This window comes from Aquarana catesbeiana, linkage group LG11 (genome assembly GCF_042186555.1).
Source record: "Aquarana catesbeiana isolate 2022-GZ linkage group LG11, ASM4218655v1, whole genome shotgun sequence".
NCBI classification, from domain to species: Eukaryota; Metazoa; Chordata; class Amphibia; order Anura; family Ranidae; genus Aquarana; species Aquarana catesbeiana.
The window spans coordinates 6,430,103-6,457,896 of NC_133334.1; the positions used below are offsets into that span (position 1 = coordinate 6,430,103).

A 27,794-nucleotide genomic window follows, 5' to 3' on the forward strand; every position below is an offset into this window, starting at 1 on the left:
AAGACGCAAGAACTCTGCGCTAATTGAAAAGCTGGAGATTGCTGGAAAATGAGCCGCGCTGAATATAAACCGTTATCACGTATATGACCTTTCCAACCAATGAGATCGCTGCTAATAGATGAAACCCAGACACAACACCCTCATACACTATGAGGGCACTTCATAGAGATCCAAAGTATTTCAATCTATGGAGATCCCAATAATATTTCCATCTATAGAGATCCTAAAATATTTCCATCTATGGATATCCAAAATATTTCCATCTATAAAGATCCCAAAAATATTTTCTTATTTGGAGATCCCAAAAATATTTCTATCTATGGAGATCCTAAAATATTTCCATCTATGGAGATCCAAAAAATATTCCATCTATGGAGATCCCAAAAATATTTCCATCTATGGAGAGCCCAAAAATATTCCATCTATAGAGATCCTAAAATATTTCCATCTATGGAGATCCCAAAAATATTCCCATCTATGGAGAGCCCAAAAATATTCCATCTATGGAGATCCCAAAAATATTTCCATCTATGGAGAGCCCAAAAATATTTCCATCTATAAAGATCCCAAAAATATTCCATCAATGGAGATCCTAAAATATTTCCATCTATGGAGATCCCAAAAATATTCCCATCTATGGCGATCCCAAAAATATTCCATCTATGGAGATCCCAAAAATATTCCATCTATGGAGATCCTAAAATATTTCCATCTATGGAGATCCCAAAAATATTTCCAACTATGGAGATCCCAAAAATATTTCCATCTATGGAGAGCTCAAAAATATTCCATCTATGGAGATCCTAAAATATTCCATCTATGGAGATCTCAAAAATATTTCATCTATAGAGATCCCAAAAATATTTCATCTATAGAGATCCCAAAAATATTTCCATCTATAGAGATCCCAAAAATATTCCATCTATGGAGATTCCAAAAATGTTCCATCTATGGAGATCCTAAAATATTTCCATCTATAGAGATCCCAAAAATATTTCCATCTATAGAGATCCCAAAAATATTCCATCTATGGAGATTCCAAAAATGTTCCATCTATGGAGATCCTAAAATATTTCCATCTATAGAGATCCCAAAAATATTTCCATCTATGGAGATCCCAAAAATATTTCCATCTATAGAGATCCCAAAAATGTTCCATCTATGGAGATCCCAAAAATGTTCCATCTATGGAGATCCTAAAATATTTCCATCTATAGAGATCCCAAAAATATTTCCATCTATGGAGATCCCAAAAATATTTCCATCTATAAAGATCCCAAAAATATTTCCATCTATGGAGATCTCAAAAATATTTCCATCTATGGAGATCCCAAAAATATTTCCATCTATGGCGATCCCAAAAATATTCCATCTATGGAGATCCCAAAAATATTCCATCTATGGAGATCCTAAAATATTCCAGCTATAGAGATCCCAAAAATATTTCCATCTATAAAGATCCCAAAAATATTTCCATCTATGGAGATCTCAAAAATATTTCCATCTATGGAGATCCCAAAATATTTCCATCTATAGAGATCCTAAAATATTTCCATCTATGGAGATTCCAAAAATATTTCCATCTATAGAGGTCCTAAAATATTTCCATCTATGGAGAGCCCAAAAATATTTCCATCTATAGAGGTCCTAAAATATTTCCATCTATGGAGATCCCAAAAATATTTCCATCTATAGAGATCCTAAAATATTTCCATCTATGGAGATCCCAAAATAATTTGTGGGGGGACATTAGAGTGATCCCTGTACAGCACTGCGGTATATGTCAGAGCTACATAAATGTATAATAATAATAGTGTGTGACTGTGGGGGAGGGGACATTAGAATGTAAGCTCCTCTGGTGCAGGAATTGTGCCCATGTAATACAATGTGTGGGTTGGAGGTGATTATCCCGGATGAGCCCCCCCCCTCCCGGTCGCCGTCTCCCTCCATGTGGCGTCTCTCTCCATCCATTATTCATGAAGCACACAATTGTCTCTCTCCGATTAGCCGCCATAAAAGACTCGGCGTTCTGCCATTTGCGCGGTGAAGGCCTCGGCCGCTCGCTCCGAGGGAACTGTGGGGGGAAGTTTAGACAGACTTTCCCTTTTAACCACGTAACCAGCACGCTTCAGAGGCGAGAGCCGCGCCATCCGGCGCGGTCGGTAAGTCGCGGGGGCGCGGGGTTAAACGCTCTCCGCCGTCCCTTCGCTTTGAAATGTTTCGCCGGGATCTGCAGTTCATTCTTCTCTTTAGACATATGGAAAAAAAAATCGTATTATCTTCCGCCACCAGCGCCGCGGCCGCGGAATCCGGAGCCTTTCCATCCTGCGTCGTTCCGTCGTGTTTTGCGAGATAAAAGCTTCTGTTTAGTGCGGCGGACAAAAACGCGATTAATACAGACAAACGGGTTGGAGCCCGGCTTCTGACATTTTTACAGCCACAGATGAATGGATTAAAGGAGGACTCGGCTGGAGAAGCCGGACTGCAGATATCGCTCAATAAATAACCAACAAATACTTTTCTCCTCCGGCGCTGAAGCTAATTTTCACCCCATTTTCTGACACCCTCATAAACTATGGGGGGGGAGGGGGTATTTATAAATGATAAAAAGAAATAGTAGAAATCTTCGTCTAGTGAAACTTCATTCTGTGCAAATGGGGAAAAATCTAAATGTTCACTGTGGACACCTTCCCTGGGGGACCCCCACATTGTGACCTTCTCCCAGGGGTATCAGTGGTGTAGGACCCCCACATTGTGACCTTCTCCCAGGGGTATCAGTGGTGTAGGACCCCCACATTGTGACCTTCTCCCAGGGGTATCAGTGGTGTAGGACCCCCACATTGTGACCTTCTCCCAGGGGTATCAGTGGTGTAAGACCCCTACATTGTGACCTTCTCCCAGGGGTATCAGTGGTGTAGGACCCCACATTGTGACCTTCTCCCAGGGGTATCAGTGGTGTAGGACCCCCACATTGTGACCTTCTCCCAGGGGTATCAGTGGTGTAGGACCCCCACATTGTGACCTTCTCCCAGGGGTATCAGTGGTGTAGGATGGGACTCCCACATTGTGACCTTCTCCCAGGGGTATCAGTGGTGTAGGACTCCCACAGTGTGACCTTCTCCCAGGGGTATCAGTGGTGTAGGATGGGACCCCCACATTGTGACCTTCTCCCAGGGGTATCAGTGGACCCCCACATTGTGACCTTCTCCCAGGGGTATCAGTGGTGTAGGACCCCCACATTGTGACCTTCTCCCAGGGGTATCAGTGGTGTAGGACCCCCACATTGTGACCGTCTCCCAGGGGTATCAGTGGTGTAGGACCCCCACATTGTGACCTTCTCCCAGGGGTATCAGTGGTGTAGGACCCCTACATTGTGACCTTCTCCCAGGGGTATCAGTGGTGTAGGACCCCTACATTGTGACCTTCTCCCAGGGGTATCAGTGGTGTAGGACCCCCACATTGTGACCTTCTCCCAGGGGTATCAGTGGTGTAGGACCCCCACATTGTGACCTTCTCCCAGGGGTATCAGTGGTGTAGGACCCCCACATTGTGACCTTCTCCCAGGGGTATCTGTGGTGTAGGACCCCCACATTGTGACCTTCTCCCAGGGGTATCAGTGGTGTAGGACCCCCACATTGTGACCTTCTCCCAGGGGTATCAGTGGTGTAGGACCCCCACATTGTGACCTTCTCCCAGGGGTATCAGTGGTGTAGGACCCCCACATTGTGACCTTCTCCCAGGGGTATCTGTGGTGTAGGACCCCCACATTGTGACCTTCTCCCAGGGGTATCTGTGGTGTAGGACCCCCACATTGTGACCTTCTCCCAGAGGTATCAGTGGTGTAGGACCCCCACATTGTGACCTTCTCCCAGGGGTATCTGTGGTGTAGGACCCCCACATTGTGACCTTCTCCCAGAGGTATCAGTGGTGTAGGACCCCCACATTGTGACCTTCTCCCAGGGGTATCAGTGGTGTAGGACCCCCACATTGTGACCTTCTCCCAGGGGTATCAGTGGTGTAGGACCCCCACATTGTGACCTTCTCCCAGGGGTATCAGTGGTGTAGGACCCCCACATTGTGACCTTCTCCTAGGGGTATCAGTGGTGATCATCCAAAAAAATACAACCCCAGCAGAACCGGCCGAGATTCGTGGTGGAAGGAAAGAAAATCAAGTAATCTACGGGCTGCTTTGGGCTGCATTCGCACTTACGCTCCCAATCGTGATTTCATGTTGGCAAGTTTCACGTGATTTTTTAAGGTGCGTTTTGCCTATAGTATTCTGTCCCGCGACAACCACGGCAAAATCGCACCTCCCATGGGGGGGGGGGGGGAGGCATTTAGAAAGAATAGCACCCAAGAGCGTGTCGTGCATTTTGAAGTGATTTCGCGCACACAAAATTGCATAATTTTGCAGGCGTTTATGAAAAAGCCGGTGACTGTTGCATTGCCATTTATTACTGCTGGCACCCCAAATGCAGCAAAAAAAATTTAATAAAATGCACGAAAATGTACACGGAACTGTCCAGCGCCATTGTCAATCCGAGAACAAGCTTCGGCGAACGCGTGAAAATGTGCGCATGTTTGCGCGAAAACTGCGCGCACGCATATGCACGAAAGTACATACAAAAAAAGAAAGTCTGATAAAGTACAGTATCTCACAAAAGTGAGTACACCCCTCAGTGACATTTGTGTAAATCTTTTCTTCTATCTTTTCATGTGACAACACTGAAGAAATGACACTTGTCTACAATGTAAAGTAGTGAGTGTACAGCTTGTATAACAGTGTAAATTTACTGTCCCCTCAAAATAACTCAACACACAGCCATTAATGTCTAAACCGCTGGCAACAAAAGTCAGTACACCCCTAAGTGAAAATCTCCAAATTGGGCCCAATTAGCCATTTCCCCTCCCCCGGTGTCATGTGACTCATTAGTGGTACAAGGTCTCAGGTGTGAATGGGGAGCAGGTGTGGTAAATTTGGTGTTATCGCTCTCACTCTCTCATACTGGTCACTGGAAGATCAACATGGCACCTCATGGCAAAGAACTCTCTGAGGATCTGAAAAAAAGAATTGTTGCCCTACATAAAGATGGCCTAGGGTATAAGAGGATTGCCAAGACCCTGAAACTGAGCTGCAGCACGGTGGCCAAGACCATACAGCGGTATAACAGGACAGGTTCCACTCAGAACAGGCCTCGCCATGGTCCACCAAAGAAGTTGAGGTCACGTGCTCAGCGTCATATCCAGAGGTTGTCTTTGGGAAATAGACATATGAGTGCTGCCAGCATTGCTGCAGAGGTTGTAGAGGTGGGGTGTCAGCCTGTCAGTGCTCAGACCATACGCCACACACTGCATCAAATTGGTCTGCATGGTTGTCGTCCCAGAAGGAAGACTCTTCTAAAAATGATGCACAAGAAAGACCACAAACAGTTTGCTGAAGACAAGCAGACTAAGGACTTGGATTACTGGAACCATGTCCTGTGGTTTGATGAGACCAAGATAAACGTATTTGGTTCAGATGGTGACAAGTGTGTGTGGGGGCAACCAGGTGAGGAGGACAAAGACAAGTGTGTCTTGTCTACAGTCAAGCATGGTGGTGGGAGTGTCATGGTCTGGGGCTGCATGAGTGCTGCCGGCACTGGGGGGCTACAGATCATTGAGGGAACCATGAATGCCAACATGTACTGTGACATACTGAAGAAGAGCATGATCCCCTCCCTTCAGAGACTGGGCCGCAGGGCAGTATTCCAACATGATAACCACCCCAAACACACCTCCAAGACCACCACTGCCTTGCTAAAGAAGCTGAGGGTAAAGGTGATGGACTGGCCAAGCATGTCTCCAGACCTAAACCCTATTGATCATCTGTGGGACATCCTCAAACGGAAGGTGGAGGAGCGCAAGGTCTCCAACATCCACCAGCTCTGTGATGTCATCATGGAGGAGGGGAAGAGGACTCCAGTGACAACCTGTGAAGCTCTGGTGACCTCCATGCCCAAGAGGGTTAAACCTTACAGACCACTATAATAAGGCTTACCAGTAGGTACCATGGAAATCTCTTAAACCTGCACGGTTTAGGAGATATCCACTGTATCAGCATGTGCCGACATCATCGGCACATGCGCACTGAAGAAACGGACCAAGCGTGCTGTTTCTTCAGCCAAAGTACCGTTACCGGCGGCTCCCGCATGCATGCAAAGGAATGACAACATCGCGGCTTCCGCCCAATCCCAGAGCCAGAGCCGGTGTTCTGCCGAGAAAGTTCCGCTCGGCGTATAAGTTCCCCCCTCTACTGCGCCTGCGCAGTAGGTATCGGCGGAAATAGCCGAAGCAGAACAGCTGAACATCAGATGTACACGGCGCCTGTAAGAGGGCCCCTCGCGGGCTCGCTTCGCTCGCCACGCTCCGGGCACGGCCTCACTGCGCTCGGCACTTTTAGATTCCCCCTCTAGGTCCACTTGGATGGTGGGGAAGGAACCTGGACCCAGAGCGCAGGCGCCGTGTACAGCTGATTGAAGCATATGAGCTTCGGCTATCTCCGGCGGCTGAGAGTAGTATGTACTGCGCAGGCGCTGCGCCTGTGCAGTACAGGGGGGGAACTTATCCGCCGAGGGAACATTCTCGGCAAGACACTGGGACCACTGCGGGGGCTTTGATCTAAGGTAAATATTTCATAAGGAGCTAGCTCATTACGCCTTTGTCCTGCAGGTTTTTTTTATTTTGGTGGGTTTACAACCACTTTAAGGCAGTGCTGGAAAATAATGGTGGCCACACAAAATATTGACACTTTGGGCCCAATTTGGACATTTTCACTTAGGGGTGTACTGACTTTTGTTGCCAGTGGTTTAGACATTAATGGCTGTGTGTTGAGTTATTTTGAGGGGACAGTAAATTTACACTGTTATACAAGCTGTACACTCACTACTACATTGTAGACAAGTGTCATTTCTTCAGTGTTGTCACATGAAAATAGGGATGGGCCAAACACCCCCTGGTTCGGTTCGCGGCAGAATATGCGAACAGGCAAAAAATTTGTGCGAACACGGTTAAAGTCTATGGGACACGAACATGAATAAAGTGCTAATTTTAAAGGCTTATATGCAAGTTATTGTCATAAAAAGTGTTTGGGGACCTGGGTCCTGCCCCAGGGGACATGGATCAATGCAAAAAAAAGTTTTAAAAACGGCCTTTTTTCAGGAGCAGTGATTTTAATAATGCTTAAAGTCAAACAATAAAAGTGTAATATCCCTTTAAATTTTGTACCTGGGGGGTGTCTATAGTATGCCTGTAAAGGGGCGCATGTTTCCTGTGTTTAGAACAGTGCAAGAGCAAAATGACATTTCTAAAGGAAAAAAAGTCATTTAAAACTACTCGCGGCTATTAACCTCCCTGGCGGTATTCCCGAGTGTGGCTCGGGGTTAAAATTCAGTACCATTAGCGGTAACCCCGAGCCACACTCGGGATCGCATTGCAGGATCCTGGGGCGGCTTTACTTACCTTGTCCCCGGGATCCTGCGATGTCCCCCGCAGTGTCCGAGGGCTCTGTCCTCCTCCGAAGCCTCTCCGTGCCAGGCTCCGTTCCCTGCGAGCGGCGCGAGGCACGGGGGCGGAGCCTGGCGGCAAATTCAAAAAAATGTCAAAATCATAACACATACAGTACTGTAATCTTACAGATTACAGTACTGTATGAAATGATTTCACATCCCTTTTGTCCCCAGTGCTCTGGCCCATGCCCTGCATGCAGTTTTACATGATATACACTGTTCTTTCTGCCTGGAAACTGGAGATTGTCCATAGCAACCAAAAAGTGTCCCTTTACGTCAAAAGTGGCTTTAGACCAGCTAGAAAACAGCGATAGTAAATTAGAACACTTGCAGAATTGAGCGATAGTGAATTGTGGGGAAATTTATTTTATTACTATTTTTTTAAATTTTTTTTAATTATTTATTTTTATTTATTATATTATAATTTATGTTTTTGTGTTTCAAACTTTATCATACCCGGGATGTCTACTAGACTCTGGTTTGGACAGATTTAAGTGTGTTATTGTTAAGATTTACAGACCTACAATATAAAACGCCAAATTTCCATGCAAAATAATTGTACCGCTTTCAGCACCTAAAATCCGAAAGAATCATCCCGCCAGGGAGGTTAATGAATTGCCTCTCCGACAATACACATAAAAGTCATTGAAAAAAAAAAACGGCCTGGGATTCTCCCACAGTCCATTACCAGGCCCTTTGGGTCTGGTATGAATATTAAGGGGAACCCCGAACCAAAATTAGAAAAAAAAATGCGTGGGGGTCCCCCCAAATTCCATACCAGGCCCTTCAGGTCAGCCGCTCTGGTGCACATCATTGGATCGGGCTCAGGTAAGTATTATGGAGGGGGGAGGGGCTGTGGGCGGAGCTGCATACTGCAGGTTTTCACCTTGCATACAGTGCATGAAGGTAAAAATCTTCTTCAGGCTTTACAATTACTTTAAATAAAAAAAAAAAATTGAAAATCTTTTCTGCATTTTTTATTTTATTCCCCAGGACTTTCTCATACCGCCGCATTGCCCTTGCATTGCAATGCAGCATGTCTAAAACGCACAGGTGTGGTGAGACGGTGGCCCATAGACAGCGATTGTCCATGTATTGAGCCGACGTTGACCAATGCAGATCGATCCCCCTGGTGTGAATGAGCCCCAAGCGATCTCATTTATTTCACAGAGATCGGCGGATACATTGAAAATGTTTTTTTGTTGGTTCCCTATTGACAATCACATTCTCCTTTTTTATAAACCCGGAGAATCTTTATTTCACACAACGATACGGCTGGATTTTTAAAAACTAGAAATAAAAAGAGCAGTACATTCTAACAAAACCTCCAGTTACAAAAAAATAAATAAAAATTGTGAATTTGTATCAAAAAAATGTCACGAAAAGTTTTTAGTTGACACATTTTAAATAAGTCTCCTGATTTGACGGCTCCTCCATAAATCATTTTCACCAAGCGACAAAAAATAAAAAAATAGGATAAAACTTTGTCGTCAGCCTTCATGTATTATATAATAAATAACGCCAGCGCACCTTAAATAGCGGCACGTTTCCACGCAGAGCTTTTTTTTCTAAATGGTATTTTTAATGCAACAGCAAAAAAGTAATAAATAAAAAAATCAGAGAAAGTCTCAGAAAGTTCTAATTGAGGCGTTTAGCCGCCTTTAGGAATCCGTCTCAGAAGTCCCGGAGCTTTTTTTTTTTTTTTTCCTTTTTTTCTTCTTTTGCTGGGCCGTCTCCTCGCTGTGAAGGAAGAAGGTTGCGGCAGCCTTGGAGAGAATAAAACGCCGAGGAGTTCCAAGGCCGGCTGACACTTTTTAAAGTCTGCCGCTTGATGTAAAAATAGAGCGCGCTCTTTGTGAGACTTTCAGATCCAAATGATACACTTCAGATCTTACATCACACGCCGGAGCTTTTAGTGGGGAGAAAAAAGGTGGCAATTTGTGCGACTTTTTCCCATTATGTCAAGTGACTGCTTTTTTTTTTATTATAGATATTTTTGTTTTTTTATACATGGAGCCCAGTGGAGGAAAATCTGAGTTGCGGTACACAAATAATACAACCTCAAAAAAAAAAAAATAAATAAAAGAAAAAAAAAAAAACAGCCCCGTACTGCAGGCACTAAGAAAGACGCCATTATTATTATATATATTTTTTTGCGTCTTTCAACCAACACAAAGCCCCAATGTCAACTGTAGAAGACGGCCAACATGGGGTGAAGTGAACCCCTTCCTGCCAACCCGACGCAGTTCTTTAACCCTTTCACTGCCAGAGTCCTTTCTGTATTTTTTTTTTTTTTATAATTTTAGGCCTGAAGATTACCTAAACCCCCAAGCTTGAGCTCATTGTAGCCGTATTTAGCGCAATTGTTACAGAAACAATTAAAGGGGTTGTAAAGGTAAAAATTTTTTCACCTTAATGCATTCTATGCATTAAGGTGAAAAAACTTCTGACAGAACCGCCGCCCCCAGGCCCCCCGTTTTACTTACCTGACGCCTCGAAAGTCAGCTTCGCGTTCCCGACATCTGTTCCTCCGCTCACCCTGGCCGCTGATTGGCTGCAGTGGATGGATTGAAAGCAGCGCAGCCATTGGCTCGCGCTGCTGTCAATCACATCCGATGACGCGGCGCGCCGGGGGGCGGGGCCGAGTGATACAGCGAGCGGCTATAGCCGCCGGCTGTATCACGGGAGCGCGCCCGCAAGCACTCACCACCGTGCGAGGGAGCTCGCATTAAGGTGGTGAATGCTTGCGGGGAGGAGCTGAAACAGCCGCCGAGGGACCCCAGAAGACCAGGTTCGGGGCCACTCTGTGCAGAACGAGCTGCACAGTGAAGGTAAGTATAACATGTTTGTTATTTTTAAAAAAAAAAAAAAACACCTTTACAAACGCTTTAAGTACAGTCCGTGATACTTTTTAAAAAAAAATTTGTACTAACATCAAAATTTTCAGGACAAGCTTAAGGCTACATTCACACTGGAACGCCTTGGTCGTTGGCGCTAAAGCGCCGCTTGTTTTTTTGTGGCGCTTTAAAGTGGTTGTAAACCCTTAGAGACCACTTTTACCTACAGGTAAGCCTTAATCTACACGCCTCTAATCTACACGGTTTAGGAGACATTTGCAAAAGAGACGGACAGGCACCGTAGACAACGGTGCGCAGGCGCACTGAGCGTACCGTTTCTAACGGCGATCATGTCAATAGTGGCGGCTCCAGTGTGCATGCGCGGGAGTGACGTCATCACGGCTCCAGCCAATCACAGCGCCGGAGCCGCGATACCCGGAACAAAAATGGATGCTTCGTGGAAGAGGGGACAGCGGTGACATCGCAGGCTCCTGTGTCAGGTAAGTGACACATAATGGGATGCGATGCGATGCATAGTAGCCGATTATGGTTTACCTTTGAAGAGAAACAAAGAGGAAGTAAAACTCATCAGGGTTTACTTCCTCTTTAACGCTGTTTTAGTCGGACTTTTGCGGCGCTTTTCGGCCGTTGGCGCGGTGGTTTTGCCGCGCTTTCAAAGCACTGTTAAGGCGTTCATCGCAATGGGCAGGGCGTTTTGGGAGCGCTATTTACAGCGTTCCCAAACCGCCCCAAAGATGCCGCTTGCAGGTCTCTTTCGTAACGTCCCGAAAGCGCAGCGCCCCCCCCCAGTATGAAAAGACGCACGGAAATGAATGGGAGGCGCTTTTCAGAGGCCATTTCTAGCGCTAAAGGGCCTGAAAACCGCCTCAGTGTTAAAGGGGTCCAAGGGGTGCCCCCTGCAAGGTCCAAGCAGCACTGATACCATTAGTACTATGCTTGGACCTTGGGGGTACACCCCAAAAGTTTGCCCTGAAAATTTTTTGATGTTAGTCATAGGTGTGCACCCCAAATCTCGAACACACATGGCGGTGTGTACATTATCTGAAAATTAAGTAAGTACACCCCTCAGTGACATTTGTGTAAATCTTTTCTTCTCTCTTTTCATGTGACAACACTGAAGAAATGACACTTGTCTACAATGTAAAGTAGTGAGTGTACAGCTTGTATAACAGTGTAAATTTGCTGTCCCCTCAAAATAACTCAACACACAGCCATTAATGTCTAAACCGCTGGCAACAAAAGTCAGTACACCCCTAAGTGAAAATGTCCAAATTGGGCCCAATTAGCCATTTATTATCAATCATCTGTGTTTACTCTTTTTAAATCATAATCACAACAGAAACCACCCAAATGACCCTATAAATAAAAAAAATCCTGCAAGCCACCCTAAATAATGCTCCGTACACACGATCCGAATATCGTACGAAAACGGTCGTCCGAGGAAGGTTTTTGGATTGTGTGTACACTACTTTCGACAGCCGATCACGACCGTTCATCCGATCTTATTCGATCGGGCATGCACGAAAATTTTCCTCGTACGATTCCGGATTGTATGATTTTCGGCTAGTCAGTATAGTTGTCGTCCGAAAATTCAATACAGATACATTACAACACATGACATCGCTTCCGATTTTTTTTTTTTTCTGTCGTATGAGAATTTTCGTGACTTTATTTAGCTATTCATATTTCTACTTGCGACTATTAAGCGATAACGGTCGTACGATATTTGGATCGTGTGTACGGGGCCATAAGCCCTTAGCTACAATTGGCATCAGGTGTGGCTAAAAACAACCGGTGTGAAGGAGAATCAAGTGCCCGTGCATCGATCACAATCCCATAATGTGTGAAAAACCAGTATTAAAATAACAAAGAAAATGCAGCGCTGTGCGATAATAGCATCGGCCGTTTCCGGCTTCGTGCCAATCTCTCTCTAGCCGCCGGGAAGAGGCGGATCGATGATCGGGAGTCCCGGAGGGACAGGAAGCCCAATTAAGAGCGGCGGAAGGCGACGGGAGGGGGGGGATGTCCCCTCCCGCTCCCCCGGGATAACAACCGAGCGGCTTTTAGCCGCATCGGTTGTTATCCCAGGATAGCCGATCGCCCGCTCTAAAAAAACAGTACCGGGATGATGCCTGCAGCTGCGGGCATCATCCCGGTATAACCCCCGAAAGCCAAGGCCGCACATCTGTGTACGCTCGGCGGCAAGGGGATAAAGTGATCAAATCGCACACGTGAGGTATCGCCGCGATCGTCAGAGCGAGAGCGATAATTCTATCACTAGACCTCCTCTGTAACTCTAACCTGGTTATTTATTTTTTTAAATGGAGATTTTTTTAGGTACTGTCGTTTTTTGTCGCCATTCCACGAGCGTGCGCAATTTTAAAGCGTGACATGTTTGGTATCTATTTACTTGGCGTCACATTATCTTTCCCATTATACAAAAAAAAAATTGGGCTAACTTTACTGTTTCGTTTTTTTTTTTTTTTTAATTCATGAAAGTGTCTTTTTCCCCAAAAAGGTTGCGTTTAAAAGACCGCTGCACAAATACAGCGTGACATAAAATATTGCAACAATCGCCATTTTATTCTCTAGTTTCTCTGCTAAAAAAAAAATACATAATGTTTGGGGGTTCTAAGTAATTTTCTAGCAAAAAATACAGATTTTAACTTGTCAGAAATAGGCTTAGTCATGAAAGGGGACTTTTGTCTTTGAACACTTTTGTTATTCTGTTTATTTGATTTTACCATTGATGCAGTGCTGTCTCACGTATATTATATTTACAGTTTTTTTCTGTGGGATCACTCTCAGTTTTTTCATATTTATATTAACTTAGTTTATTGCACACTACCTCATTTTTAATCCACACAGTATATAACCTGTTAGTCTCCACCATCCAATCAGATCCCCCTGAGGAAGACACGTGATTAGCACTGTGTCGTCACACGTGGGGGAGGGGCCAGGACGGTGGGAGGAGACAGTCTCACGCTTGTCTGAGCAGGCTACTGGCACACATAGGATTTGAAGCTACCTGGAAGATGATTTTTTTTTACTTACCTTATGTATTTTTATAGTCTGGTGCACTGGAAGCACCAACAAAATGTGAGGGACCCCGATGTTCTTTTTTCTAATTAAACTTACAACTAAAACGATAATACACTATCCAGCCTCTTTTTTTTATATATTTTAACATTGAGGATATCCTCTGTGGATGTAAGTGTGGCATCCTGCTGAAAACTTCTTCACTCGGAGCCCAGGAGCAGGTTCAACAGGCTTATATTAGCTTGAGGTGAGCGCAGCCGCAAGGGGGAGGGGAGCACGTGTGTAAAGTCGCCCTCTTGCGGAACTGGATTTTTCTTCACAAGAGTCGCTTTTTGGAATATTATCGCACGCATGCACTTTAACATCAGAGGATTTGAAAATTGCTGAGGACATTGTTGTGTTTTTTGGACACATTTTATTCAATGAAAAAAAAAATTTCACTGTGAACTTGCTTGATTTACAAATTTTTGTTGTACCGTATTTTATATTCCTTTTTTTTTTTCTTGTGTGTGTGTATATATAGTATTGATGTTATTGTAATAGCAATCTTTTAGCACTAATGCTATTATCGCACAGCGCTGCATTTGCTTTGTTATTTTTATACCCAAATTACCCTGATCAAAAGTTTACATACCCCTGGTTATTTTGCCCTGATAACATGCACATGAGTTGACACAAAGGGGTTTGAATGGCTATTAAAGGGAACCATCCTCACCTGTGATCTGTTTGTAATTAGTGTGTGTGTATAAAAGGTCAATGCGTTTCCGGACTCCTGACAGACCCTTGCATCTTTCATCCAGTGCTGCACTGACATTTCTGGATTCTGAGTCATGGGGAAAGCAAAATAATTGTCAAAGGATCTGCGGGAAAAGGTAGTTGAATTGTATAAAACAGGAAAGGGATATAAAAAGATATCCAAGGAACTGAGAATGCCAATCAGCAGTGTTCAAACTCTAATCAAGAAGTGGAAAATGAGGGGTTCTGTTGAAACCAAACCACGGTCAGGTAGACCAACTAAAATTTCAGCCACAACTGCCAGGAAAATTGTTCGGGATGCAAAGAAAAACCCACAAATAACTTCAGGTGAAATACAGGACTCTCTGAAAACATGTGGTGTGGCTGTTTCAAGATGCACAATAAGGAGGCACTTGAAGAAAGATGGGCTGCATGGTCGAGTCTCCAGAAGAAAGTCATTACTATGCAAATGCCACAAAGTATCCCACTTACAATACGCCAAACAGCACAGAGACAAGCCTCAAACCTTCTGCCACAAAGTCATTTGGAGTGATGAGACCAAAATTGAGCTTTTTGGCCACAACCATAAACACTACATTTGGAGAGGAGACAACAAGGCCTATGATGAAAGGTCCACCATCCCTACTGTGAAACACAGAGGTGGATCGCTGATGTTTTGGGGATGTGTGAGCTACAAAGGCACAGGAAATTTGGTCAAAATTGATGGCAAGATGAATGCAGAATGTTATCAAAAAATACTGGAGGAACATTTCATTCATCATCCAGGAAGCTGCACATGGGACGTACTTGGACATTCCAACATGACAATGATCCAAAACACAAGGCCAAGTCCACCTGTCATTGGCTACAGCAGAATAAAGTGAAGGTTCTGGAGTGGTCATCTCAGTCTCCTGACATCAATATCATTGAGCCCCTCTGGGGAGATCTCAAACGTGCCGTTCATGGAAGACAGCCCAAGAATTTACAGGAACTGGAGGCTTTTTACCAAGAGGAACCATCTGAGAAGATAAAGAGCCTCATCCACAAATCCCACAAAAGACTTCAAGCCGTCATTGATGTTAAAGGGGGCAATACACGGTATGAAGAACTGGGGTATGTAAACTTTTGATCAGGTTCATTTGGGTAGTTTGTTGACATTATAAATGTCTTTGGTAAACAAAATCTCATTAAGTTTATATCAGTTTGCTTGAATGTTAATAGTGTCTACAAACTATGGTATATACTGGAATTTTTTTTTTTTATACTAGTAATGGGGGCGATCAGTGACTTATAATGGGACTGCGATAGTGCGGCGGAAAATCTGACACTAACTGGGTGGGAACTGACATCACCAGTGACATTAATACAGTGATCAGTACTAACACTATATACTGTCACTGGACTAATGACACTGGCTGGGAAGGGGTTCACATCTAGGGGGCAATCAAGGGGTTAAATGTGTGCCTAGCAATGTGTAAAGTGTGCTAATTTTTAGACATGTGCACTGCCAAAAAATGTGTTCGTTTTCGTTTCATTGTTTTTTGTTTTTTTTTGGGGTTTTTTTTTTTTCATTTTTCGGGTCATTTGTGATCACAATTCGTAAATTAGAAAATACAAAAATAAGAAAGAAAATCTGAAAGAATAACTAACTAACTAACTAACTATTAAATTATAGGTATTGGAGTTTCCTTAATAATAATAATTTGATTGTATTGTTTTAATGTTGTTTTTTATTTTGTTGCTAGTATATAAAAATAAAAAGTATCTGATTTAAAAAAAAAAAAAAAAAAATAACTTAACTATTACTAACTATTAAATTACAGGTATTGGAATTTCCTTTCAAATATGGCTGTTAGTGAACGTAACGAATACGAATTTATCCGACGTTACGAATTATCCGAAATAACGAATGGCGCATCTAAACAAATGGAACGGAACAAATTAATAATAAATAATAATAATAGTAAAAAGGTTTTTATCATTATTATTTATTTTTGATTCGTTACGTTCCATTCTTTAAGATGCGGCATTTGTTATTTCGGATGATTCGTAACTTCGGATAAATTCGTATTCGTATCATTCACTAACAGCCATATTTGAAAGGAAATTCCGATACCTATCATTTAATCGTTATTGTTATTATTTCAGATTTTAGAATTTTGGAATTTTCTCATTTCTGAATATTCAAATTTACGAATATTCAGAAAAATTCATGAAACGGGTTTTCGTTCATTCTGATATTTCCGAATTAATTAATTCGTATTCGTTACTTTCACTAACAGCCAAATTTTAAAAGAAATTCCAAAAGCTATAACTTAATCGTTATTGTTATTATTTCAGATTTTCGCATTTTTGGGTTTACAGATTTTACAATTTCTGATTTTTCGCATTTCCGAATATTCAAATTTACGAATATTCAGAAAATTTAATGAAACGGGTTTTCGTTCATTCGGATATTTCCGAATTATTGAATTTGAAGTTTATTTTAAAAAAAACGAATTTGGAACGAATTGCACATGTCTACTGATTTTTTTACTAAAGATTTACTAAAGAGATTACTCCCTGTGTACAGAGGCTCTGTGTTGGTTGTCAACACAGAGCTCTGGGCTGCGATAGGACACAGCCGATCAGCAGGTCCTAGCCGTGAATCATTGGCCGGGACTTGCTGACGCGCTCCTGGCATCGTACGGATAGGTCGCTTTGCCTGCGCCGGTGGCCCGCCTGCAGTACATTGTGCAAAAAAACCCAGCAAAAACATCTCTGGCAGTGAAAGGGTTACACAGGGTTGGTACCCAATTTGTTTTTGTAAAACCCCCAAAATATGATATATTTTCTAAAAGCGGAAAAAATAGCGGCAGTCCCAATTTTTTTTTTTTTTAATGTCACAACTGACATTATTATGATATTAGCGCAACTGTTAATGGATGAAAAGGTCATTTTAGGTTTTACAATTACAAATTACCCAATTTTTTTTGTAAAAAAAAAAAAAAAAAAGAGGTTGTACCAAGTAAATAGTTACCCAACATGCCAAGTCTTAAAAATGCGTGCGTCCTTGAAACGGCGAAAAACTTTTAGTACCCTATATTTTTCATAGGCGGCGCTTTAAAGCCCCCTACAGGTCATCGGTGTCGGTAGAGTTGACCGTCAATAACGGGACAGAATTGTTCCGCTCACACCAATCAGACATGCAATTCGTTTAGTTCCTAATTCTTTTTTTTTAAATGATTTTAGACAAATTTGTTAAATTCGGCTGAATTTTAAAAAAAACCCGTAAATGCGAATATTCGAAAATTCATGAATTCGAGATCTGAAATTCGATTTTTGGAAACCCGAAAATCTGAAATAACTATTAAATGATAGGTATTGGAATTTCCTTTCAAATTTGGCTGTCAGTGAATGTAAAGAATTCGAAATTATCCGAAGTTACGAATGATCCGAAATAACGAATGCCGCATCTAAACGAACGGAACATAACGAATTAATAATAATAAATAACAATAATAATAAAAAAACTTTTTATTATTATTATTAATTCGTCCCGTTCCATTTGTTTAGATGCTGTATTCGTAACTTCAGATAATTTCGTATTTATTGCGTTCACTAACAGCCAAATTTGAAAGGAGATTCCAATACCTATAAATGTAATATTTCGTTATTATTAGTTAGTTATTATTTCGAATTTTTGGATTTTCAAATTTTTGGATCTTTTAATTTACGAATTGCGATCAAAAAACTAAAAAAAAAAAAAAAAAAAAGAAATGAAAACAAACACATTTTTCGGCAGTGCACACGTCTAACACCAATGTGTGCGGTAATATGTAACATAAAGCACAAATGGCGTTTTTTTTTCGCGCTTAGGCGCCCCCGACACCTGCATTTTACATTAGTATGTTTATGAATGTTTGGGGGGGGGGGGGGCACAACATTTTGGGGAGATATTTGAAGGGCTTGTAATTTTCGTTTTTTTTTTCGCCAAATTTTTTTTCTCCATCACATAGGGGACAAGAAGTCGCTATGTGATACATTTTTTTGATGACAGGTTCTCTTTAATGAGACATCGGGGGGTCTTTTAGATCTCTGTGGAAATATGTAATGTTTAAATGGCGTCCATTCCCCTCCTCCAGCGTCAGGGTCGCCCGTCTCTAGATTGTGGTCGCCTTCTACTGCAACAAAATTTCCAAAATGAAATCCTAAACAACTGGGTGGCCGCCGCCGCCGCGGTCTGAGCGACGGAACATCTGGGGTAATCAGTCTCCTCTGCCGCCATCGCCCGCGAACGCATCTAGGTCACCGACATTTGAGGGGGGACACAGGCGGGCGGTGGGATTTGGGTCCTTTTTTTGCGACAAGAGGTGTTATAAATCATTAATGGTCATCTCCTTGAAGGAGTAATAATGGCGATCGTTCTCCAAAAGGACAGAGGTCGTATATCTAGTCTTTTCTGAAATGTCAGGGTCTTAAATTAATCTTTGGTATTAGACTCGTGTCAACAGCCAAGACCGAGCTCCCAGGGCCTCGGAATTAAACTTCCACCAACATCCAACCGCGGGCTTTACCGGGGAGCTTGTCGCTCTTCCGGAGGACTCGCACCCGCCAGGAGAAAAAAAAATAAAAACTACAAAAAACAAACAATGAGATATTATATGGTGCCCCAGAGGGGGGCAAACATACACCCCCCAATAATTCCTACAGTTCGATAAAACAGGAATGCTAACAAAAATTCTGGCCGCCCTGCTTTAAAAAAATTAAAAAATGTAATAAAAAATAAAAATAAAAAATAAATAAATCGAAAAAAATATTTTTCAGCGTAATAGAAAAAAAATACCAAGGGGGGATTGTTTTAATATTTTTCAACAATACATAAAACCATTTCCTGCTGTGTTGCAGATTGCTTAGGTTTTTTATATCAATTTTAATGTGTGTAAAATTTACAGTGAGTAAATAATGAATAAAAAGGAATGTACTTTTTTGTATATATATTTTCTATAATTCTTTATGCATTTGTTATGTTTATGACTTTTTTTTTTGTTTTATCTTTTTAGTCTCAGGTTTACAATTCCAGCCATCAGGTGAAGTTTTAAGTTTTTTTTTTTTTTTTGGATGTCAGATTTCAGATTTTCATGTTTACCATGCTGACCTTAGCTGCATTACTGGCAAAAAAAAAAAAAATGTTTGTACTTAGCGTTCAGGAGCTCAAGTTTAAAATTGCACACACGACTGTATGTGTAAGAGGTGTGATTCCTATCTTTTCTTGACTACAGTAATCATGGCGTGTTATAAGGTGATTCAATAAGAGACATGGAGCCTGAAAGCAAGCAACTTCTGCTGTGCTCTGTTTTTGAAATGTTGTATCATGGGTAGAGCAACTACTGAATGTTTATTTGTAAAATACATATTTTTCTATACACTGTATATATAATTATATATATATATATATATATATATATATATATATATATATATATATATATATATATATATAAATTATATATACAGTGTATAGAAAAATATGTATTTTACAAATAAACAAACAAACAGTCAGGTCCATAAATATTGGGACATCGACACAATTCTAATCTTTTTGGCTCTATACCCCACCACAAAGGATTTGAAATGAAACAAACAAGATGTGCTTTAACTGCAGACTTTCAGCTTTAATTTGAGGGTATTTACATCCAAATCAGGTGAACGGTGTAGGAATTACAACAGTTTGTATATGTGCCTTCCACTTTTTAAGGGACCAAAAGTAATGGGACAATTGGCTGCTCAGCTGTTCCATGGCCAGGTGTTTGTTATTCCCTCATTATCCCATTTACAAGGAGCAGATAAAAGGTCCAGAGTTCATTTCAAGTGTGCTATTTGCATTTGGAATCTGTTGCTGTCAGCTCTCAATATGAGATCCAAAGAGCTGTCACTATCAGGGAAGCAAGCCATCATTAGGCTGAAGAAACAAAACAAACCCATCAGAGAAATAGCAAAAACATTAGGTGTGGCCAAATCAACTGTTTGGAACATCCTTAAAAAGAAAGAACGCACCGGTGAGCTCAGCAACACCAAAAGACCCGGAAGACCACGGAAAACAACTGTGGTGGATGACCGAAGAATTCTTTCCCTGGTGAAAAAAACACCCTTCACAACAGTTGGCCAGATGAAGAACACTCTCCAGGAGGTCGGTGTATGTGTGTCAAAGTCAACAATCAAGAGAAGACTTCACCAGAGTGAATACAGAGGGTTCACCACAAGATGTAAACCATCGGTGAGCCTCAAAAACAGGAAGGCCAGATTAGAGTTTGCCAAACAACATCTAAAAAAGCCTTCACAGTTCTGGAACAACATCGTATGGACAGATGAGACCAAGATCAACTTGTACCAGAGTGATGGGAAGAGAAGAGTATGGAGAAGGAAAGGAACTGCTCATGATCCAAAGCATACCACCTCATCAGTGAAGCATGGTGGTGGTAGTGTCAAGGCGTGGGCATGTATGGCTGCCAATGGAACTGGTTCTCTTGTATTTATTGATGATGTGACTGCTGACAAAAGCAGCAGGATGAATTCTGAAGTGTTTCGGACAATATTATCTGCTCATAATCAGCAAAATGCTTCAGAACTCATTGGACGGAGCTTCACAGTGCAGATGGACAATGACCCGAAGCATACTGCGAAAGCAACCAAAGAGTTTTTTAAGGGAAAGAAGTGAAATGCCCCAAGAACAAGCAGGAACTGAAGACAGTTGTAGTAAAGGCCTGGCAGAGCATCACCAGGGATGAAACCCAACGTCTGGTGATGTCTATGTGTTCCAGACTTCAGGCTGTAATTGACTGCAAAGGATTTGCAACCAAGTATTAAAAAGTGAAAGTTTGATGAATGATTGTTAATCTGTCCCATTACTTTTGGTCCCTTAAAAAGTAGGAGGCACATATACAAACTGTTGTAATTCCTACACCGTTCACCTGATTTGGATGTAAATACCCAAAAATTAAAGCTGAAAGTCTTCAGTTAAAGCACATCTTATTTGTTTCATTTCAAATCCATTGTGGTGGTGTATAGAGCCAAAAAGATTAGAATTGTGTCCATGTCCCAATATTTATTGACCTGACTGTGTATATATATTTCTTTCCCTGACTACAATATTCATAACAGGCTTATCATTCAATAAGAAGACACAGAGAGCCTGACAGCAAGCAACTTCTGCTGCGCCCTGTTTTTGAAATGTTGTGTCATGGGTAGACCAATTAATAAATGTTTATTTAAAAAAAAAAGTTTTCTATACATCGTCAATATACAGGTGCAACTCCTGACTACAGTATTCATACCAGGCTATTAGGAGATTCAATAAGAGACAAAGAGTCTGAAAGCAAGCAACTTCTGCTGTGCTCTCTTTTTGGAATGCTGCATCATGGGTAGACCATGTATTCATTGTTTATTTGTAAAGGTAAACTTTTTCTATACACATTTATTATATAGTTAAAATATACACACAAAAAAAAAGACCCAATAACCAATAAAGTTTTCCTTTAAGCAATCCAGTTGATGTCATTAATTATTACTAACTATACCCTGACCTGGTAAAATGAAAACCTTCGTACACATTAATGAGGCCCTGTCAGGTCTCTACAGAACTGAAAACATTTCCTTTCTTTAGGAGAGGTATTCTGCTCACCCCTCCAGCAGCCTGTATCACCTACCTGCCCTCCATTCTAGTGATGTGCTCCCTCCAGACTCTTCACCAGAAGTCTCAGATGACCATGTCCATGACCATGACCCCTGCCACACTCTGTGGTTCCGTCCACCAGCCCCACCAGCCCCTGCATTACCGATGAGTCCTGTAGCTACATAGGGGTCAGTGGAGTCAAGGAGGAGTCAAAGGAACCACAGCCCATGGCGGGGGAGTGAGGCATCTGACACCCCTGGAAGTGACGGATTCCAAAGAGTCTTACAAAGGCGGCAGCATTGTAATTGAGGGGAGGCAGGAGATATGGGCCGTATAATGTCTCTTCTCTTGCAGGAAGCTGCCCCTTTTCAATCCTTTACAGCAATCTCATTCTCTCAGTCATACCTACCAGCTTTCCTCATGGAAATTCTAGTGACATTTTGCCCCATAAGACACATTTCCTTTCCCATCATGCATCCAAAATCTTAGTGCTCTTACCGTAAGTAATCTCTGCGACAAAGTATAAGGTTTGCTTTCGTGTAGAGCGTTGAGCCGACCTCGCCCAAGCGGCAGTCGCAGCAGGCGCATTTTAAGCAGTCTTCATGCCAGTACTTGTCCAATGCCTTGAGCAGGTAGCGGTCCTTGATCTTCCGGTTACACCCCGCGCACCCTTTCTGTTTTCCCTTTGGCTGGACTGAGAGCATCGGCACTCCTAGAGGAGGAGAACAGACTGTCAGACTTGGGGGGGTCTTTACAACAGACAACATTACAAAGTCATTTCCATAATTGGGTGGATTTTCCAAAGCAGCAAAGACTGATCCCCTATGAAGGTGAATCTTCACTCAGGGTAATTTTCGCTTCATTCTGAACTTCCAACCATGTGCAAGGGAGATTAAAAAGAGCAGAACTTTTTTCTTGCACATGATTGGATGATTAAGGTGAACATGGCTTCACTTATTCATAAGTCTAAGTGGCTTCACCCTATTCACTAAACTTAAAGAGCAATTAATTTCCGAAACCACCCGCCTCTGCTTCTTTGGTTAACAAGCTGCATCATTATAAAGAACGTCGACATTCAACCTTCACAGCAAATATATAACATTGGATTCATATGATATAGGATATGACTAGAGGGGTCACCAGCAGGAGGTCCTAATTCCTCTATATAGATCTTTATATCACTAGAAGGGTCACTAGCAGGAGGAAGGAGGTCCTGATTCCTCTATATAGATCTTTATATCACTAGAGGGGTCACCAGCAGGAGGAAGGAGGTCCTGATTTCTCTATATAGATCTTTATATCACTAGAAGGGTCACCAGCAGGAGGAAGGGGGTCCTGATTCCTCTATATAGAACTTTATATCACTAGAGGGGTCACCAGGAGAAGGAAGGAGGTCCCGATTCCTCTATATAGATCTTTATATCACTAGAGGGGTCACCAGCATGGAGAAGGAGGTTCTGATTCCTCTGTATAGATCTTTATATCACTAGAGGGGTCACCAGCAGGAGGAAGGAGGTCCTGATTCCTCTATATAGATCTTTATATCACTAGAGGGATCACCAGCAGGAGGAAGGAGGTTCTGATTCCTCTATATAGATCTTTATATCACTAGAGGGGTCACCAGAGGGGGGAAGGAGGCTCTGATTCCTCTATATAGATCTTTATATCACTAGAGGGGTCACCGGCAGGAGGAAGGGGGTCCTAAATCCTCTGTATAGATCTTTATATCACTAGAGGGGTCACCAGCAGGAGGAAGGAGGTCCTGATTCCTCTATATAGATCTTTATATCACTAGAGGGATCACCAGGAGAAGGAAGGAGGTCCCGATTCCTCTATATAGATCTTTATATCACTAGAGGGGTCACCAGCAGGAAGAAGGAGGTCCTGATTCCTCTGTATAGATCTTTATATCACTAGAGGGGTCACCAGAGGGGGGAAGGAGGTCCTGATTCCTCTATATAGATCTTTATATCACTAGAGGGGTCACCGGCAGGAGGAAGGAGGTCCTGATTCCTCTATATAGACCTTTATATCACTAGAGGGGTCACCAGGAGGAGGAAGGAGGACCTGATTCCTCTATATAGATCTTTATATCACTAGAGGGGTCATCAGAGGGGGGAAGGAGGCTCTGATTCCTCTATATAGACCTTTATATCACTAGAGGGGTCACCAGGAGGAGGAAGGAGGACCTGATTCCTCTATATAGATCTTTAGAGTTGTGCTCAAAAGTTTCCACCCCCTGGCAGAAATGGTGAAATTTTGGCATTGATAGTGAAAATATGAGACTTATCATGCCAAAAAATCTCTCTTTTATTTAAGGATAGCGATGATATAAAGCCATTTATTATCACATCGTTGCTTGGCTCATTTTTAAATCATAATAACAGAAATCACCCAAATGGCCCTGATGAAAAGCTCCCACCCCCCTGGAATGTTTGGCCTTGGTACAGACACACACAAGTTACAATGGCAATTAAAAGTTAATTTCCCACATGTGTGGCTTTTTAAATTGCAATTAGTGTCTGTGTATAAATAGTCAATGAGTTTGTTAGCTCTCACGTGGATGCGCTGAGCAGACTAGGTACTGAGCCAAGGAGGGCAGAGAAGAACCGTCAAAAGACCTGCGTAACAAGGTAGTGGAGCGTTATATAGATGGAAAAGGATATAAAAAGATAACCAAAGCCTTAAATATATCAGTCAGTACTGTTCAATCACTTATTAAGAAGTGGAAAATTCGTGGATCTCTTGATGCCAAGGACCAAGGAAGCCAAGAACAGGTAGACCAAGAAAGATTTCAGTCACAACTGCCAGAAGAATTGTTCGGAATAGAAAGAAAACCCCCCCCACAGGTAACCTCAGGAGAAATACAGGCTGCTCTGGAAAAAGATGGTGTGGTGAGTTTTAAGCAGCACAACACGATAATACTCAAACATAAATGATCTGCATGGTCGAGTTGTCAGAAATAAGCCTTTCCTGCCTGATGCCACAAAAAAGCCTGGTGAGGAATATAAAGGTGTTGCCGACTATATTGTAAAACAGGCTTTTTGGGGGGAATTATACCCCACTATTGGTGTCGAAGGAATAAAGCCCCGATGGGTCAGATAAAGGTTCGCAATGGGCTGCAGTTTGGAGACCACTGCTCTAGAGTGTCTGATTTCAGAAAATATTATATAATGTTTGGGGGCTTTAACCACCTCCATGCCGGGCCAATTCTGGCATTCGTCTCCTACATGTAAAAAAATCATATTTTTTCACTAGAAAATTACTCAGAACCTCCAAACATATGTTATATATATATATATTTCTTAGCAGAGACCCTAGAAAAGAAAATGGCGGTCATTGCAATTTTTTTATGTCACATGGTATTTTGCGCAACAATTTTTAAAATTTTTGGGGGAAAACAAAAACACTTTCATGAATAAAAAATAAACAAAACAGTAAAGTTAGCCTAATTTTAGTATAATCTGAAAGATGATGTTACGCCGAGTAAATAGATACCTAACATGTCACGCTTTAAAATTGCGCTCACTCGTGGAATGGTGACAAAACGTCGGTACTTAAAAACCTCCAAGGGAGACACAAATTTTTTTTTTTTTTTTTACAGTTACAGAGGAGGTCTTCCACTAGAATTATTGCTCTCGCTCGAATGTTTGCGGCAACACCTGACGTGTGGTTTAAACGTTGCTTACATATGCGTTCGCTTCGGTGTGTGAGCACGAGGGGACGGGCCGCTTTCATTTTTTATTTTATTTACATTTTTTTTATTCTTAGGCTTTCTCTTTTGTTTTTTATTTTTTTCATAACTTTTATTCCTATTTCAAGAAATGTGAACATCCCTTGTAATAGGCATAGGGCATTACAGATCCTCTTTACAGTGAGATCTGGGGGGTCTATAAGTCCCCACATCTCTCCTCTAGCCTGGAAAGTCTGGGATAAAAAAAAAAAAAAAAAAAAAAAAACGATCTCAGCTTCCCAGCCAAAAAAAAAAACACGTTTACATCTGCTGGTGTTCTGTCAGAATCGGCGACCTGTCAGATTAGGGAACGGAAGTGACGTTACGTCAGCTGCGCATGCGTTCCACCGCTACCAGGTTTGCTAATGTGACAGAACACCTGCAGTCAGAAGAAGGCGGCGGACATCTTACTACACCCAGCTACGTCTTGAATTTCACAGTAATTTTAGCAATAAAGTGAGCGTATATGAATAAATATATTTTAGTCACATCTGTGATGCTGTTTTGAAAAAAACTGGATGCCAGCAGTTGGAAAGTGGTGGAGGCCATGTTGGTACACCCAGCAGTAGGAAGATGTTGGAGGCCTATTGGAACACCCAGCAGCAGGCAGGTGGTGGAGGTCATGTTGGTACACCCAGCAGTAGGAAGGTGGTGGAGGCCATGTTGGTACACCCAGCAGTAGGAAAGTGGTGGAGGCCATGTTGGTACACCCAGCAGTAGGAAGGTGGCGGAGGCCATGTTGGTACACCCAGCAGTAGGAAGGTGGCGGAGGCCATGTTGGTACACCCAGCAGTAGGAAGGTGGGGGAGGCCATGCTAGTACACCCAGCAGTAGGAAGGTGGCGGAGGCCATGTTGCTGCACCGCTTAGGCTTTCAAAATAAAACATCCAAACAGCATCACAGATGTCAATATACTATATTTATTTATATCCGCTCACTTTATTGCTAAAATTATAGTTAAATTCAAGACGTAGCTGGGTGTAGTAAGATGTCCGCTGCCTTCTTCAGACTGCAGATGTTCTGTCAGATGAGCAAACCTGGTAGCGGTAGAGCGTATGTGTCGCTGATGGACCTCACTCCTGTTACCTAACCTGATGGGTCACCGATTCTGGTGCAACACTGGCACCGGAAGTGACATCATAACGTCGCGCTCGGCCTCCGAACATCATAGAGATACCCAGGGACCATCTGGGTCCTCAGTCAGCTCTATGGTAATTGGCCGCCGCCGGCTGATTCATTCTCTGGCTCACTGATCGCATGGGTGAGCCGGTAGAGCGCGGTCCCGCCACCTGTAAAAACAATCAAGCAGCTGAACAGCTGCACCCATCATCCCGATATCTCCACCTAGACCCCTTTGAGGCCGTTTTCAGACATTTTAGCATGGGAAATAGCGCCTGAAAACCGCCTCCCATTCATTTCAGTGTGTCTTTTCACACTGGGGGCGGTGCGTTTGCGGAACGTTAGGAAAAGTCCTGCAAGCAGTATCTTTGGAGCGGTTTGGGAGCGCTGTATACAGCGTTCACAAAACAAAATGCCCTGCCCATTGCAATGAATGGTTAAACATGCCCATGTTGCGACGCTTCTGAAGCGCTTTTCAGGAGCTTTGGAAGCGCTGCAACACCGGCGCATTTAACCCCTCCTTTTTGCTGCTAGCGGAGGTTAAAAGCGCCCCGCTAGCGGCCGAAAAGCGCCGCTTAAACAGCTGTAAGGTGCTGCTAAAATGAGCGCCGCATTACCGCTGATGCTCGGTGGCCCCAGTGTGAAAGGGTTCTTAAAGCGGAGCTGCACCCAAAAGTGGAACCTCCGTTTATTTGTCTCCTCCCCCCCCGTCTGGTGCCACATTTGGCACCTTTCAGGGGCGGAGGGGGGGGCGGCGACCTGTTTTTGACAGGTCCCCTTCCCCACTTCCGGTAGACGGGGCCGTGGCTCCATCTCTCGGATTTTCGGCCCCTCTCCTCCTTCCTCCGCCGCCAGGCCGATTAGAAAGCGCAGCGCGCTTCACGCATGCGCAGAGCACAAATGCACGCTCTTTTCCCAACTTGTTCATTCCCCGACTTAGTTGGGGTAGGCAGAACACTTTGGTGGGGGTAGGTCAGCCATACCTCTTGACCCTTGACCTCTGGGGACACGCCTTCTGACCTTTGACCTTTGGAGCAGGTCCCGATTCCAATCCCTGAGTCCTAACCTTGTTCTTCAAGGGAAAACCCTTGACCCTCACCCTCACCCTAACCCCC

The 27,794-nt window shown here is 42.8% G+C and overlaps 1 protein-coding gene across 2 annotated transcripts in view; it reads right to left on the reverse strand.

The window, feature by feature from the left end:
• The window catches only part of LMO1 (LIM domain only 1), a 179,441-nt gene that overhangs the window by 30,095 nt on the left and 121,552 nt on the right, over nucleotides 1–27,794 (reverse strand). For both annotated transcript variants that reach the window (XM_073603974.1, XM_073603973.1), the window contains exon 2: nucleotides 22,326–22,539. In XM_073603974.1, coding sequence (XP_073460075.1) covers nucleotides 22,326–22,539 — 214 coding nt within the window. The remainder of the gene's footprint in view (nucleotides 1–22,325; nucleotides 22,540–27,794) is intronic.